The sequence below is a fragment of the Euprymna scolopes genome, chromosome 10, assembly GCF_053919585.1.
Source record: "Euprymna scolopes isolate OS-2025 chromosome 10, ASM5391958v1, whole genome shotgun sequence".
Lineage (NCBI taxonomy): Eukaryota > Metazoa > Mollusca > Cephalopoda > Sepiida > Sepiolidae > Euprymna > Euprymna scolopes.
In genome coordinates this window covers 32,218,662-32,234,733 of record NC_136491.1, presented here as the reverse complement: position 1 = coordinate 32,234,733, position 16,072 = coordinate 32,218,662, and the positions used below count along the sequence as shown (strand labels likewise).

Here is a 16,072-nt window from a genome sequence, read left to right as displayed (position 1 = left end):
GGCGCGTTTGAAGGATTAGTTGTGTCTAGGCGCGTTTGAAGGATTAGTTGTGTCTAGGCGCGTTTGAAGGATTAGTTGTGTCTAGGCGCGTTTGAAGGATTAGTTGTGTCTAGGCGCGTTTGAAGGATTAGTTGTGTCTAGGCGCGTTTGAAGGATTAGTTGTGTCTAGGCGCGTTTGAAGGATTAGTTGTGTCTAGGCGCGTTTGAAGGATTAGTTGTGTCTAGGCGCGTTTGAAGGATTAGTTGTGTCTAGGCGCGTTTGAAGGATTAGTTGTGTCTAGGCGCGTTTGAAGGATTAGTTGTGTCTAGGCGCGTTTGAAGGATTAGTTGTGTCTAGGCGCGTTTGAAGGATTAGTTGTGTCTAGGCGCGTTTGAAGGATTAGTTGTGTCTAGGCGCGTTTGAAGGATTAGTTGTGTCTAGGCGCGTTTGAAGGATTAGTTGTGTCTAGGCGCGTTTGAAGGATTAGTTGTGTCTAGGCGCGTTTGAAGGATTAGTTGTGTCTAGGCGCGTTTGAAGGATTAGTTGTGTCTAGGCGCGTTTGAAGGATTAGTTGTGTCTAGGCGCGTTTGAAGGATTAGTTGTGTCTAGGCGCGTTTGAAGGATTAGTTGTGTCTAGGCGCGTTTGAAGGATTAGTTGTGTCTAGGCGCGTTTGAAGGATTAGTTGTGTCTAGGCGCGTTTGAAGGATTAGTTGTGTCTAGGCGCGTTTGAAGGATTAGTTGTGTCTAGGCGCGTTTGAAGGATTAGTTGTGTCTAGGCGCGTTTGAAGGATTAGTTGTGTCTAGGCGCGTTTGAAGGATTAGTTGTGTCTAGGCGCGTTTGAAGGATTAGTTGTGTCTAGGCGCGTTTGAAGGATTAGTTGTGTCTAGGCGCGTTTGAAGGATTAGTTGTGTCTAGGCGCGTTTGAAGGATTAGTTGTGTCTAGGCGCGTTTGAAGGATTAGTTGTGTCTAGGCGCGTTTGAAGGATTAGTTGTGTCTAGGCGCGTTTGAAGGATTAGTTGTGTCTAGGCGCGTTTGAAGGATTAGTTGTGTCTAGGCGCGTTTGAAGGATTAGTTGTGTCTAGGCGCGTTTGAAGGATTAGTTGTGTCTAGGCGCGTTTGAAGGATTAGTTGTGTCTAGGCGCGTTTGAAGGATTAGTTGTGTCTAGGCGCGTTTGAAGGATTAGTTGTGTCTAGGCGCGTTTGAAGGATTAGTTGTGTCTAGGCGCGTTTGAAGGATTAGTTGTGTCTAGGCGCGTTTGAAGGATTAGTTGTGTCTAGGCGCGTTTGAAGGATTAGTTGTGTCTAGGCGCGTTTGAAGGATTAGTTGTGTCTAGGCGCGTTTGAAGGATTAGTTGTGTCTAGGCGCGTTTGAAGGATTAGTTGTGTCTAGGCGCGTTTGAAGGATTAGTTGTGTCTAGGCGCGTTTGAAGGATTAGTTGTGTCTAGGCGCGTTTGAAGGATTAGTTGTGTCTAGGCGCGTTTGAAGGATTAGTTGTGTCTAGGCGCGTTTGAAGGATTAGTTGTGTCTAGGCGCGTTTGAAGGATTAGTTGTGTCTAGGCGCGTTTGAAGGATTAGTTGTGTCTAGGCGCGTTTGAAGGATTAGTTGTGTCTAGGCGCGTTTGAAGGATTAGTTGTGTCTAGGCGCGTTTGAAGGATTAGTTGTGTCTAGGCGCGTTTGAAGGATTAGTTGTGTCTAGGCGCGTTTGAAGGATTAGTTGTGTCTAGGCGCGTTTGAAGGATTAGTTGTGTCTAGGCGCGTTTGAAGGATTAGTTGTGTCTAGGCGCGTTTGAAGGATTAGTTGTGTCTAGGCGCGTTTGAAGGATTAGTTGTGTCTAGGCGCGTTTGAAGGATTAGTTGTGTCTAGGCGCGTTTGAAGGATTAGTTGTGTCTAGGCGCGTTTGAAGGATTAGTTGTGTCTAGCCGCGTTTGAAGGATTAGTTGTGTCTAGGCGCGTTTGAAGGATTAGTTGTGTCTAGGCGCGTTTGAAGGATTAGTTGTGTCTAGCCGCGTTTGAAGGATTAGTTGTGTCTAGCCGCGTTTGAAGGATTAGTTGTGTCTAGGCGCGTTTGAAGGATTAGTTGTGTCTAGGCGCGTTTGAAGGATTAGTTGTGTCTAGGCGCGTTTGAAGGATTAGTTGTGTCTAGTCGCGTTTGAAGGATTAGTTGTGTCTAGGCGCGTTTGAAGGATTAGTTGTGTCTAGGCGCGTTTGAAGGATTAGTTGTGTCTAGGCGCGTTTGAAGGATTAGTTGTGTCTAGGCGCGTTTGAAGGATTAGTTGTGTCTAGGCGCGTTTGAAGGATTAGTTGTGTCTAGGCGCGTTTGAAGGATTAGTTGTGTCTAGGCGCGTTTGAAGGATTAGTTGTGTCTAGGCGCGTTTGAAGGATTAGTTGTGTCTAGGCGCGTTTGAAGGATTAGTTGTGTCTAGGCGCGTTTGAAGGATTAGTTGTGTCTAGGCGCGTTTGAAGGATTAGTTGTGTCTAGGCGCGTTTGAAGGATTAGTTGTGTCTAGGCGCGTTTGAAGGATTAGTTGTGTCTAGGCGCGTTTGAAGGATTAGTTGTGTCTAGGCGCGTTTGAAGGATTAGTTGTGTCTAGGCGCGTTTGAAGGATTAGTTGTGTCTAGGCGCGTTTGAAGGATTAGTTGTGTCTAGGCGCGTTTGAAGGATTAGTTGTGTCTAGGCGCGTTTGAAGGATTAGTTGTGTCTAGGCGCGTTTGAAGGATTAGTTGTGTCTAGGCGCGTTTGAAGGATTAGTTGTGTCTAGGCGCGTTTGAAGGATTAGTTGTGTCTAGGCGCGTTTGAAGGATTAGTTGTGTCTAGGCGCGTTTGAAGGATTAGTTGTGTCTAGGCGCGTTTGAAGGATTAGTTGTGTCTAGGCGCGTTTGAAGGATTAGTTGTGTCTAGGCGCGTTTGAAGGATTAGTTGTGTCTAGGCGCGTTTGAAGGATTAGTTGTGTCTAGGCGCGTTTGAAGGATTAGTTGTGTCTAGGCGCGTTTGAAGGATTAGTTGTGTCTAGGCGCGTTTGAAGGATTAGTTGTGTCTAGGCGCGTTTGAAGGATTAGTTGTGTCTAGGCGCGTTTGAAGGATTAGTTGTGTCTAGGCGCGTTTGAAGGATTAGTTGTGTCTAGGCGCGTTTGAAGGATTAGTTGTGTCTAGGCGCGTTTGAAGGATTAGTTGTGTCTAGTCGCGTTTGAAGGATTAGTTGTGTCTAGGCGCGTTTGAAGGATTAGTTGTGTCTAGGCGCGTTTGAAGGATTAGTTGTGTCTAGGCGCGTTTGAAGGATTAGTTGTGTCTAACAGCATTTGCAGGGCTAGATGTGCCTGGTAGTGTAGTCAGGACCAGTTGTGCCTGGAAGCTCTGAGAAAGTGAGTGCCGATCTCAGTACATGTCTATGTAAGATGATTTCTAATGGAGTTTGATGTGCATCAATTTGCATAACAAGACAAATCTAAAAAATTGTACGCATGTTGGCAATTATTTTTTTTTCTCATTAGATGATAGTATATCAAAGTGTTTTTCTCTTAATTTATTTTAACATCTGTGCGTCATATTGTATAAGTGCTAAAACATCAAGAATTTATCAAGAAGCGTAAATTGTAACTAATCAAAATGAGAATTGACGAACACACGTTTGGCTAAGGATAAATTTCTAACCAGCTTGCGGGCTTTGGGGAGTGTGGAGCCACCCTTTAATTGCCATTGCTCCCAGGTTTACTCTGACCCGGAGTGGTAGTACCTGTTAGGGTCCCAACTACGTGTTAAATAGAAACTGACTTGAAAACAACAAATATATTCTATTAAAATCTTTCTTCAAAATCTTTGGATTCGGCATTAAACAACCTGAAAAGGGTTTATATGTCGTAAAAAAAAAACAACCAACCACTCTGAGACCATGTTGTTTTTTGGAACCATATAAACTTTGCACAAAAAATAAAGACATTGAGTCTATATGGTTCTAGGTGAGCATTGTCTGAAGATAGCAGTTTCAATCCTATTCAAAAGCAGGTCAGAGGATTAGTGTGCCAAAATATGGTGAGACAACAACTATGGAAAGTAGTAATACTCGGGTGGGGATACTCTTACAAGACTCAGCGTTACTATCTCGTCGCGATTAACCACCTGAAAAAGGGCAGAGGAATGCGGTGAAATAACATCTATGAAGATGAGGATAACAGTTTGCAAAAGAATGTAAACACAATTTCAATTCTAAACTTTGATATAGACCAGAAATCATTTTTTCATTCTCCAGTTTAAAAATTTCACGGTTATTTTTTTGAGTTTTTAATATATTAAATAAACTGAAGAAACATAATTACTGTTCTTGATCCGATTAATCTGATTTGGAAAAGTCGGAATCAGAAAAATTGGGCTCATTTTTTTTTTTTTTTTAATGCTAAAAACGATTATCTTAATTTTTTTTTGCTGATAAATGTTTTAGATCAACCCCCACATGTGTATTTCACATTTATGAAAATAGATGCACAATGTTATGTGGGTTTTTACAGTAACCTGAAAAAAATAAAATAAAATAAAAATTAACAACTCTATATTTAGAAATATTTAAAGGATTGGAATTGATATATATATATTATTTAATTGGAATTCATTATTGAGATGAGTATTATTTATTAATTTTATTTATTGCGGACTATTATCCTCATCTTTTCTTTGGATTGTTTCACAACGTTTCGGCCAACTATTCCACTGGCCTTCGTCAGGTGGTAACCGCGACGAGATAGAAACTCCGAATCTCCTAACTGCATCCTCAGCAATTACTGCCTTCCATAGTTGTTGTCATCTCACGACACAACTATGGTAAATCGGTGAGACGACAACAACAACGGAGTACAAAATAGACTTCATGGCTTAGTGGGGGATGCCCATTTCTCTTCCCTGCAACCTCTCTCCCACAGAAGAGACGTTGCGAGCCTGTCTTTGTTTTATCGTTATTTCCATGGCAGGTGCTCGTCTGAGCTCCAATCCCTCGTCCCCCCTCCTCACCAATCTTTCACGAGAAACACCCATCTGGTTGAAACTACTGTCAATAATTTTTCCCGCTCTTTATCTGTGCCTAAATCCAAACGTAGATTCCATGAGCAAAGCTTCTTTCTTAGAACTGTACGCCAGTGGAACTCTCTGCTGCTTGCCTGTTTCCCACCTGACTACAACTTGGACGTCTTCAAGTCCAACATAAACAAACTCCTGACAAACCGCCCCCTTAAGTAAGACACACTATCAAAACCCCAATACTAATGATTACTACAATACTATCTCATTGATTACTGTACACGCAATAACCCTTATCTTTGAGTGGCCTTCGAGCCTTGATAAGTGGTGACCCCCCATGTAAAAAATAAATAAATAAAAAAACAACTATGGAAGGCAGTAATTACTGAGGATGCAGTTGGGAGATTTGTCGTTCCTATCCCATCGCGGCTACCACCTGAAAAAGGCCATAGAAATAGTTGGCTGAAATGTGAAACAATAACTAAAAAAAAAGATGAGGATAATAGTCCACAATAAATGAATTGATTGGTATTTGTATTTAGACCAAAATCTATAATTTTATTAGCATCGTCCTATTTTTTATTTTTTTTTTACACAGGAATCACCACTTATGAAGGCCACGAGGCCACTCGAGGATAAGGGTTAATGGGTATACGTTAGTCAATATGATTATAGCGTAGTAAACATAAGTAGTGGGAATTTTGTAAATTGGATTACTTAGAGGGACGGTTCATAAAGAACTTGTTTATGTTGGACTTGAAGACAATCAGATTGTAATCAACTGGAAAGCAGGCAATCGGAAGATAGTTCCACAGGCGTGCAGTTCTAAGAAAGAACCTTTGTTCGTGGAATCTAGGTCTAGTCTCAGATAAGGAGTGTGGGAAATTATCACATTGACTAATGTATACCCATTAACCCTTATCCTCGAGTGGCCTCAGAGCTTTGATAAGTGGTGATTCCTGTGTAAAAAAAAAAAAAAAAAAAAAAAAAAAATCACAAACAATAAAAGCCTTATATTCTTTTTATTTATTTGAAAATTGAAAATGATACTAATTAAAAAAAAAAAATCATATTTGGTTTAACATTTTGTTTTAGATGTTGGTAGTGAAGAGAACTTGAATGCCTACTAGACACTATCTTTGTGTCTAACGTCTCTCTGTACAAGGGTTTGTCTGGAGAACCTCGCATGGGGTTACTTCTCCCTACAAATAAACTCTGACCAAATATTTAAAATCGCATAATATTCGTGGCCCAAATAAAATCTACTCTGTATGGCTAACCCACATTTGCTTTAATGAGGAATGATGTATCTTCTCCAAGAGATGTTACTTCAAGTGACAGCATGAAGCTGGATACTCCACCAGAATAGATGAATTCTTGTCTTGGAATCCAATAAGACTAAAAGACTGCAAGAAAGATATACTCCAACGCATTTAAATGGTCAATTGGGGAGAGGAAAATTATGTTCACAACTTTACTAACTCAGTGATTGAGACGTAAAGGGGGTTCAGGGCTGGGAGTAGGAATAAACTGGTTTTCATTCATTCTCGGGGAACATTGGGTGTTCTTGCTAATATTTTGAATGATTGTATTAGTGATGCATTGTGAAGGTTCTGATCCATTGAAGTAAACTCTCCCGTCGGGTCCATAACCTCTTGGTCCTGGATATGACCTTAAACTATATCGAGTGGTGAGGCCCCAGCTTGTGGGCTTTGGGGAGTGTGGAGCCACCCTTTAATTACCATTGCTTCCAGGTCCACTCTGACCCAGACTAGTAGTATCAGTTAGGGTCGCAACTATGGGTTAAATAGAAACTGACTTGAAAACAACAAATATATTCTCTTAAAAAATCTTTCTTCAAAATCTTTGGATTCGGCATTAAATAACCTGAAAAGGGTTGATATGCCGTAAAACAAAACCAACCAACCAACCATAACCTCTTGAGTTGTAAGCCATATTTAGTTTCAGAAGAGTTTCGGATGGGTAGTTAATCTATACAAGTCCTGGAGATGATGAATTCTCGGTGGGTAGCTGTTCTGGACGAATTATAATTTTGCAGCCAAAAAGCAAAAGATCCTTCTCATGTTGACACGAGAAGAGCATATGCAGAGTTGCTAAAAGAAGATTTAATTTTTATGGAGCAATTTTGGTTTCTGATTGGTTGATAGCAGAACGTAAATTAATTTGATTTGTCGGTTCCTAGCAGCAGCGTTTATAAATAGAATCTCCCAACTCTGAGGGACCACACCCTTCTTATGAGTCAAAAATATTGCAACAACGCATCATTTCCGATATTTGTTTTCAGGTGCTGATCCAAGTTCCCCAGGAGAGTTCTGTAATAACTTGGGACTTTGACATCTTAAAAGGAGATGTCACATTCACTGTGTTCCGTTGTTTGAAGAACCTACATGAACCAATACACACTCACCATGTGACTGGAGCCACTGGTGGTATTGGCTCGGTCCAGTATACAGATAAATCTTTGGTAGTCGGTGTGGATTTAAGCATTGTTGAAGCACCCCATATATGTCGAGATGGAGATAGTGTACAGGTAAGTTCTGAACATATAACACCTTTTATTAATTAATTTTTTTTTTTTTTACAAGGGAATCACCGCTTATCAAAGCCTAGATATTGAGCCGGGACAATGCTGGTAAAATCAAAGGTGTACACACACACACACACACACACACATACATTCCAGATGGACTTTGATTTACATTCTTGTATCTCATAAAATGACTGGAATTGTAATTATTACCAAAAACAAAGAAAGGCTTACATTCCAGGTTGGGAAGTTAGAATTGCACAACACAAAATAAAAAAAGAAACAATTAAACATTCCATAGGTCCAAATTCTCTATATATTAAGTTTCAAGTTAATAGATCAAAAATTCAAAGAGGACTTTGGTAGAGACATCTATATACACACACACACACACACACACACACACACACACACACACACACACACACACACACACACACACACACACACACACAGGGTCACTTATATAGATGTATATAAATACATATGAACATTTTCATTTTAAATGCTATGCAATTATGCAGAAAGTATGTATAAATAGAACTGATCATAATAGTTAAATGAAACCAATCATCCAATAAAAAATGAATAAATTAATGAAAGTTTGTTTTTCAAAGAATATGCAAATTAGTTAACCTTTATTTAGTCGCTTGCATATCCATGATTGAGTATATTAAGAAGTCTGGTTTGATAATTTTGAAATAGAAGTAAGTGTGACAAAAAAAAAAAAACTTTATATAAACATTATTAAAAAAAATTTTTTTTAAAATCTTTTGATATTTTATTTGTTTATATATTTATTGCGCCTTCTGTAAATTATCTACGTATATATCAGTATTGGGACAAGTATTCAGAATCAGAAATTGGAAAAATTGGAACTTTTGGGGACATCAAAATTGAAATATTTGTTCCTATTTTCCAATGCCAAAATCCACTAACCTATCAAGAAAAACTCCTTATCATTCAGGAAAAATACCCAAACCATCAGCACATATACACAGATGGGTCCAAAGACAGCATCAAAACCGGATGCGGAGTCGTATCCACTAACATTACCTTACAGAAGCGACTACCAGACCATGCCTCAATTTTTAGTGCCGAAGCCACAGCCTTAGATATGGCACTAGATCTCATCACTGACCTTACCCACAACAAATTTATAATTTTTTCAGACTCCCTATCGGTACTCGAATCCTTAAAGAATAAAAATTTAAATAACCCACTACTCATCAAACTGCTACAAAAAATACACACTCTCTCACAAAACAAAAGTATCAAATTCTGCTGGATCCCCAGTCATTCTGGAATTCAGGGCAATGAAAAAGCTGACATAGCTGCCAAAAATGCTTTAAAACTCCTTAATAGCAATATAAAAATTCCACATTCTGACTACAAACAACAAATAAATAATCTGATTATGAAGAAATGGCAAGAAAGATGGAATAACTGTCCAAATAATAAACTTTTCAAGATCAAGCCCACAATAGAAGAACGATTACCAGATGCCAGAAGATCACGTAGAGAGGAAGTGATTTTGTTCCGTATTCGCATAGGACATACGCACATAACCCACTCCTTCCTGCTAAAAAAAGAAGACCCTCCAGAATGTTTTGCATGCCAAGAACCTTTTACAGTAAAACACTTTCTTTTGGATTGTGGCGATCTCGCGCATATCCGGCAAAATTATTACCATGTCAACAATATGAAAGAACTATTTAAAAAAATAAACTCCAACAAAATACTAACATTTCTGAAAAAAGTAAATCTATATAAAAGTATATAACTCTAATTCAATCCAACTTTACACCCCACCCCCAAAAAAGGAAGGAAGCACATCACCTAATGATACAAAAAGTCTGATTTGACTCACTGATTAAATTAAAATATCTATTCCAAAAAAAAAAAAAAAAAAAAACTGAATTCGGCATTAAATAACCAATAAAAAAAAAAAAAAAAAGAAGGTTGATATGCCGTAAAACCAAACCAAACCAAACCAATGCCAAAAAGATTATTTTAATTGTAATTTTTTTTGTCTGATTTTGTTTAAAACAAAATCTTCCAATGTTAAAAAATAATATTGATATTAAACAATCAGCGAAACTAAAAATCTATAGATCATCCCCCACAGGTTTGTTTTTACGTTTGAGAAAATACATTGACATTTGACGTGTGTTTTTTTTTTTTTTTGGTAATTGGAAAAAAATAGCAACTCTATACTTAAATATGTTGGAATTGGTAATTTAGTTTAAAATTGGTAATCATATTGGAATCAGGGGAAAAATATTGGAATTGTCCCATCACTATATATATATATATATATATATATATATATAAACGTTGAGTATCCAGGTCCTTCCACCTCCATTTTATTTCATATATATATTGCGCAAACTACATCAACTTGTTGCTTATCTTAATGATTATTTTTATATCATTTTTTTACTTCCAGGGTTCCATAGTGACCAGTCAGACGGGCAGTTATATCTTGCAGTGGAAATATTTTGATTCTGCTAAACCTTCATTTGACTTTCCACTTTCTTCACACAAATCTAAAGTCATGTACTACACCGAACTATTAAAATCGGAAGCGTTCAAGTGAGTATAGATATGAATATGTCGGACAGGGTGTGTGTTATTGCAGACTATGAAATCAAGTGTTCAGGTCATTTATAGACTAATATGACTGGGAAAGGTATGAACCCCTGCAACATCTGTCAGCTATGGGTAAAAGAGCAATGTATTTAATATATACAAGGATATTGAATCTTTATCTACTTGCCTCCTGCCCACAAGAGCAAAATTATGTCAGGGTCAGGGATATCACCTCCTCCTCCCCCTTCAAAAAAAAAAAAAGTCTGGATGGGACAAAAAAAAAAAATTGCACCAGTCAAGAAAAGCCCAACTTCTCCAGTTGACAACAAAACAGATACTATACTTTGAGTAATTTATTTGTAGAAAAAATATTTTAAAAATTAAACACAAGGTCACCGAAAGTGTGAGAGAAAAATGGATGTTTTGGTCACGCTTAATCTAACGTGATAAAAATGTTTATCCTACTCTTGGCTAGAATCATGTCTGTCATCACTAGGGCTGCGATAACAGAATATTCTTTTCATTGTTTTGACTCTCGAGTATATATCCGACACAGTAAGACACAGTCAATCAACCGAGAATCACACCAGTCTATATAAAAACATAAGATATTAATGGATATATACTCAAGAGTACAAAACAATGAAAAGACTATGTTGTTGTCACACCCCTAATCACCATAATACCACATTTACACTGGGGAGGGGGGGCTGTCCTACTTAAGATAACCTTAAATTTGTTGGAAACTTTATTTTTTCATAAATGCATTTATATACAGATACTACACTTTGAAATAAACGTAAAATAATCATAAAATAAATTAGGCACAAGGCCATTCAAAAGTGTGGGGAGGAGGGTGAATGTCACTCTACGTAAGGGTTGGCTATGTTTTTCCTAGCGTATTTTGAGTCATTCCATTTCAAATCAACACAATTTTTTTAGAATTTGGTATGCTTCACGATACAAATTTAATGGCATCTATTTTACACCTCACAGTTAGTGTGACTTCTTTTACCAATTATATGAATTTTTGAAATAAAAACAAAGTGCATCACCAAAACAGTAATGAAATATCTATTAGCTGAAACTTCGAACACTTTTATTATATATTTTTCAATAATATCCTTTTCTTCTATTTTACTAGCTGGGGTTAAGTGTCCAGCTAGTAAGATATAAGAAAAATATGCTTAAATATGATATTTTAATTTGTCCAGATTTTGTATATATTATTATAGAGTCGTGATTTCAAAAGTTGAAAAAAAAAAAAAAAAAAGTATTTGGCTGCCATCAGCTAGAATTGAAACCGAAATTATAGCATTCAAAAATGGTGATGTTACCACTGTACCAACATGACACTCATATGGACTGATTAAAAAAATTAAAAATAAACCAATAAAAATGTAAGATGATTTTGAAAATTTTGATCCATGTTTGACCCCTTAAAAGACCCATAAAGGTCATTAAGGTCCGTAAAAAAATTCAATCATTTGAGGACCCTAGCGCCGCTCTGACTTTTAGTTTCGGAGGAGATAGAGTTTGAAAATATGGAGACAGACAGACAGATATATAGCCTTTTATATATTAGATTTCAATAAATCACTTCACAATAGAAATATTGAAGAACAGTAAAAGCAAAGGAACTGATTTGCCGGTACTTGTACAGTTTTATCAAGACATTAAAAAATGAAAATATCGAAAAAAGTTTAAATTGTACGTATCCGTTATGAAACGAAGTTCTCCGAAAAAAAATTCACTTAATTTCATCAAGTAGTTTTTTTTTTTTACAGCAAAAAAACAATTTGTTATGATACCGAGCAAAAGGTTCGATTTTTAGGAAGAAAAGCTAGAATTAAAGATGGGGAGGGAGTATATATTATTCCTTAATTGGAGTTCATTTTTGAGATGGGCATTATATATATTAATTTATTTTTATTTCGGACTATTATTCTCATCTTATTAGTTGTTTTTCATCTTTTATTGGTTTGTTTATTCACAATGTTTCGGCCATCTATTCCTCTGGCCTTCGTCAGGTGGTAACCGCGATGGATAGGAACTTCGAATCTCCTAACTGCATTCTCAGTCATCACTGCCATCCGTAGTTGTTATCGTCTCAACACATTTTTGGCCAAGTAAACCTCTGGCACGTTTGGGTGGGATTGAAACCGCTATCTTCAGACAATGTTCATCTGGAACTGTAGAGATTCAACGTCTCTATCAACTGCGCCACGGGCCCTGAAGGGCGATCAAGGTTGGATTCTTTGATCTTATAAATCCACGTTTATTTATTATCTGGTCTTCCATAGTCGGGTCTGTACCAATTGGTATATATATTATTCCTTAATTGGAATTCATTTTTGAGATGGGCATTATATATATTAATTTATTTTTATTTCGGACTATTATTCTCATCTTATTAGTTGTTTTTCATCTTTTATTGGTTTGTTTATTCACAACGTTTCGGCCAACTATTCCTCTGGCCTTCGTCAGGTGGTAACCGTGACAGATAGGAACTTCGAATCTCCTAACTGCATTCTCAGCCATCACTGCCATCCGTAGTTGTTGTGGGGAGGGAGTGTCTGCGCTTTAACTGGAGTTATCTCCCGTGGCGTTTATAAAATCCAAACAAAAATTTAAAAACATTCTAAGATGTCTGCCTTCAACGTGCTGTCATAAAAACGTGTTTTTCCGCTGTAAAAAAACAAAAAAAACTACTCAATCAAATTAAGTGAAATTTTTTGTTTTTTTTGAGATCTTCAGTTCAAAACGGATACCTACAATATAACGTTTTTTTTTTTGATATTTTCATTTTTTAATGTCTTGATTAAACTGTACAAGTGCCGATTTGCCTTGTCACCGTTTCCAGAAGTTAGAAATTATGTTAGCAGACTATAACCGAATCTTCATATAACACTCGAATATCTATGTATCTCATATAGAAATCAAGTATTAGCCTCAGAAAAAGGGGACCTCTTGATTTGTGAGAAATTCCACTGTAGTAAAAAAAAAAAAAAAAAACTTTTAAAGTCATGAAAATCTGATCAAGTCAAACTTAGTGTGACTTGATGTGTGTGTGTGTGTGTGTGTGTGTTGGACAACACTAAATCAATATATGTTACGTTGCCTTATTCGAACAGCACCAGATTAAACACAGCCTATAATTGGGGAATGGTGTATATGTTTATATCCGATGTGTATATATGTATTTGCGTTTATGACCTATTTGTGTTACCTCGTCATGTGTTTCAGGTATACGTGTATAAAAGACAGTTTGCAAACATTAATTTGGGGGACTATCCTTTTTTTGTCCAATGGCTCATTTTCTTGGATGACCTCCTCATCATCAGACGGGCTGCAATAAAGAATCATTCTCTCGGGAACTGACACACAACATCACCGTTTATAAATATATACATTTTATTTCTTTGGTCCAGTCAAGTTGAGTGCTCCAAGTCCCTTGAAGCCTTGCAAACCCTTCTCTATCCCATTCTTATTTGCTTGTGCTTGCTCCCAGCACCCTTGCACATCTATCCCTCTCGGATACTTACTGACTAAAACATCCCAATCAGCTGACTGTTACATCATATGCCAAATAACACGTATCCTTAACTCATCAGTTGTGAGATCTAACCTTCCAACCTATTGTTTATCTCTTTCTCTCAGCTAAAATTCACAAACTATAAACATTTCTATTTTTAAGAATGTTGAGTCTTGTTAAAATTCCTGTCTAACTATTTTCCGAAAACAATTCTTGCCATAACAAATTATATTTTGGTCTAACCCTGACAATCAATGAAGAACTCAGGAGTTATCTATATAATAATGGTGATAGTTTTTTTTTTTTTTTTTTGCTTTAAGCAAAGCATAATGCTATTGAAGTGTTAAATGGCTACGATAGTAGTGGGCCAACTCTATAGAGGAAAAGAGCCAGGGATGGTGAAGAGTTAAATAGTAAGATGTTTGTTTACATTACATTTATATTTGTACTATTTAGTACTATTGGGAAAATAGAGTACAGGGAGAGAATTCCAAAGGCAAAACAGTCTAAGTAAATAAGCTAAGAAACCTCCATAATGAGAGGGTAGGATTTTGCTGCTAATTAGGTGGATTGAAGGTTGAGGGTATTTACGTTGAAGAGGGGGGTGTACAAATGCTGTAGGTTCATCGTGACATTTTCCGAACCTTGGTAAACAGTATGAGACATTCTAAGTTAGAAACTCTATTTTGCACTCTGTTCAAAAAAGAAAGTCCTGTGGTTGGTACACTAGCTCATATGTAGCAACATCACTCCATGCATGATTGGTGTGCATTTACTAATTGTTCTTATACACAAATAGATTAAAACAAAAACAAAAAAATAATAATTTGCACATTGTCGCTACAGTGGTTTACTACCTTTGGTGCTTATCTAGTTTTACACAAATATTAAAAAAATATAAGTTGCACAAAAGCTTTTTGTACTTACCTGTTAGGTTAAAAAAAAAGCCATGTACCAAAATTTAGTGCAAATTCATCCAGTATTTTTGTTTTTCTAAAATAAAATTTGATGAGTAAGTAATTTCTAACTGGCATTTTGCTGAAAATGAGTAATTTCTAACTGGCATTTTGCTGAAAATGAGTAATTTCTAACTGGCATTTTGCTGAAAATGAGTAATTTCTAACTGGCATTTTGCTGAAAATGAGTAATTTCTAACTGGCATTTTGCTGAAAATGAGTAATTTCTAACTGGCATTTTGCTGAAAATGAGTAATTTCTAACTGGCATTTTATGCCCAAAATAAGTAATTTCTAACTGGCATTATGCCCAAAATAAGTAATTTCTAACTGGTAAATGTCCAAAATGGCTAAAAATGAGACACGTTTTGCCCCATAACTTTTGATCCATCTGTTAGATTTTCCTGAAATTTGGCCAAAATGTGGAGGCGATTGTTCTTAATATGAATTCAGTATGGGTGACCCTGGCAAAATTCTGGTTTGCATCCCTCTGGGACTTTTAGGGCTAAAAAAAACATGCCTTTTTGTAGCTCTTTTTTCATATTACTCAAAAATTTTATATGTTTGTCTATATAGTGGTTTTCCATGGTGCTGAATTCAAATACACATGTATTAAGGCGTGAAACTGCACTATTTATCCATTTTCATTGGGATTTGGCATTCCCAGGAGCTCAAAAGGGGTCACAAATGCCCTAAAATTGCAAAAAATTGACACTTTTTACCCCCATAACTTTTGCCCCATCCATTAGATTTTTCTGAAACCTAGCAAAAATGTGAAGGCAACGTTGGCCCTTCACACTTCTCATCATTTCTTCACTATTTTTTGTGGCGTCATCTCACATGCAGCATCAGAGGGGCACCACGCATGCGCGGCTTGTTCTTATTAAAAAGTACTTGATGAATTTGCGTAATTTTTCATGTACTGTCTTTTTTAATCTTGTACATAAGTATATAATAAAATTTTTTTATGCCATTTTGTTTATTTTCGTTTTACAAGCAGCTTTTAATAACGGGGTAAAACGTGATAAACGCTCTAATTGTGATGATTAAAATCAAATTTTGGAAACCAGTCTTAACATAAGGAGAGGAGGAAGCTTTGTTGGCTCTTTGCTTGAATTAAAGTTTGAATTATGTCCCTTGGCTTTAATAAGGTTGAAAAAAAAAAAAGCTGAGTAATTTCACCAATAAAATTTCATTTTTGTTTTTTATGTTTAAACAAAAATACTGGATAAATTTGCGTGATATTTTAGTGTACTGTCTTTATCTAAGTAAGTATATATTAAAAATCTAACATCCTCGCATTTCCTGTTGTTGAGTTTTTCCCAAATAACAAAATATCTCGGGTCTTCCAACAAAAAAACAAACAAATATATCCATTCAGTGAATTAAAATATATCTATATTTATCTTCTCTATCTTAAATCCTTGGGTTTTCTGGCGTCACCCGGGAATAAA

General features: G+C 36.7%; 1 protein-coding gene across 5 annotated transcripts in view; it reads left to right on the top strand.

Annotated features, from left to right (window-relative positions):
• Positions 1 to 16,072, top strand: part of LOC145285919 (SEC14-like protein 5) — a 211,158-nt gene that overhangs the window by 161,767 nt on the left and 33,319 nt on the right. For all 5 annotated transcript variants that reach the window (XM_080134415.1, XM_080134413.1, XM_080134412.1 and 2 more), the window contains 2 exons: positions 7,294 to 7,539; positions 9,986 to 10,131. In XM_080134415.1, the coding sequence (XP_079990541.1) occupies positions 7,294 to 7,539; positions 9,986 to 10,131 (392 nt within the window). The remainder of the gene's footprint in view (positions 1 to 7,293; positions 7,540 to 9,985; positions 10,132 to 16,072) is intronic.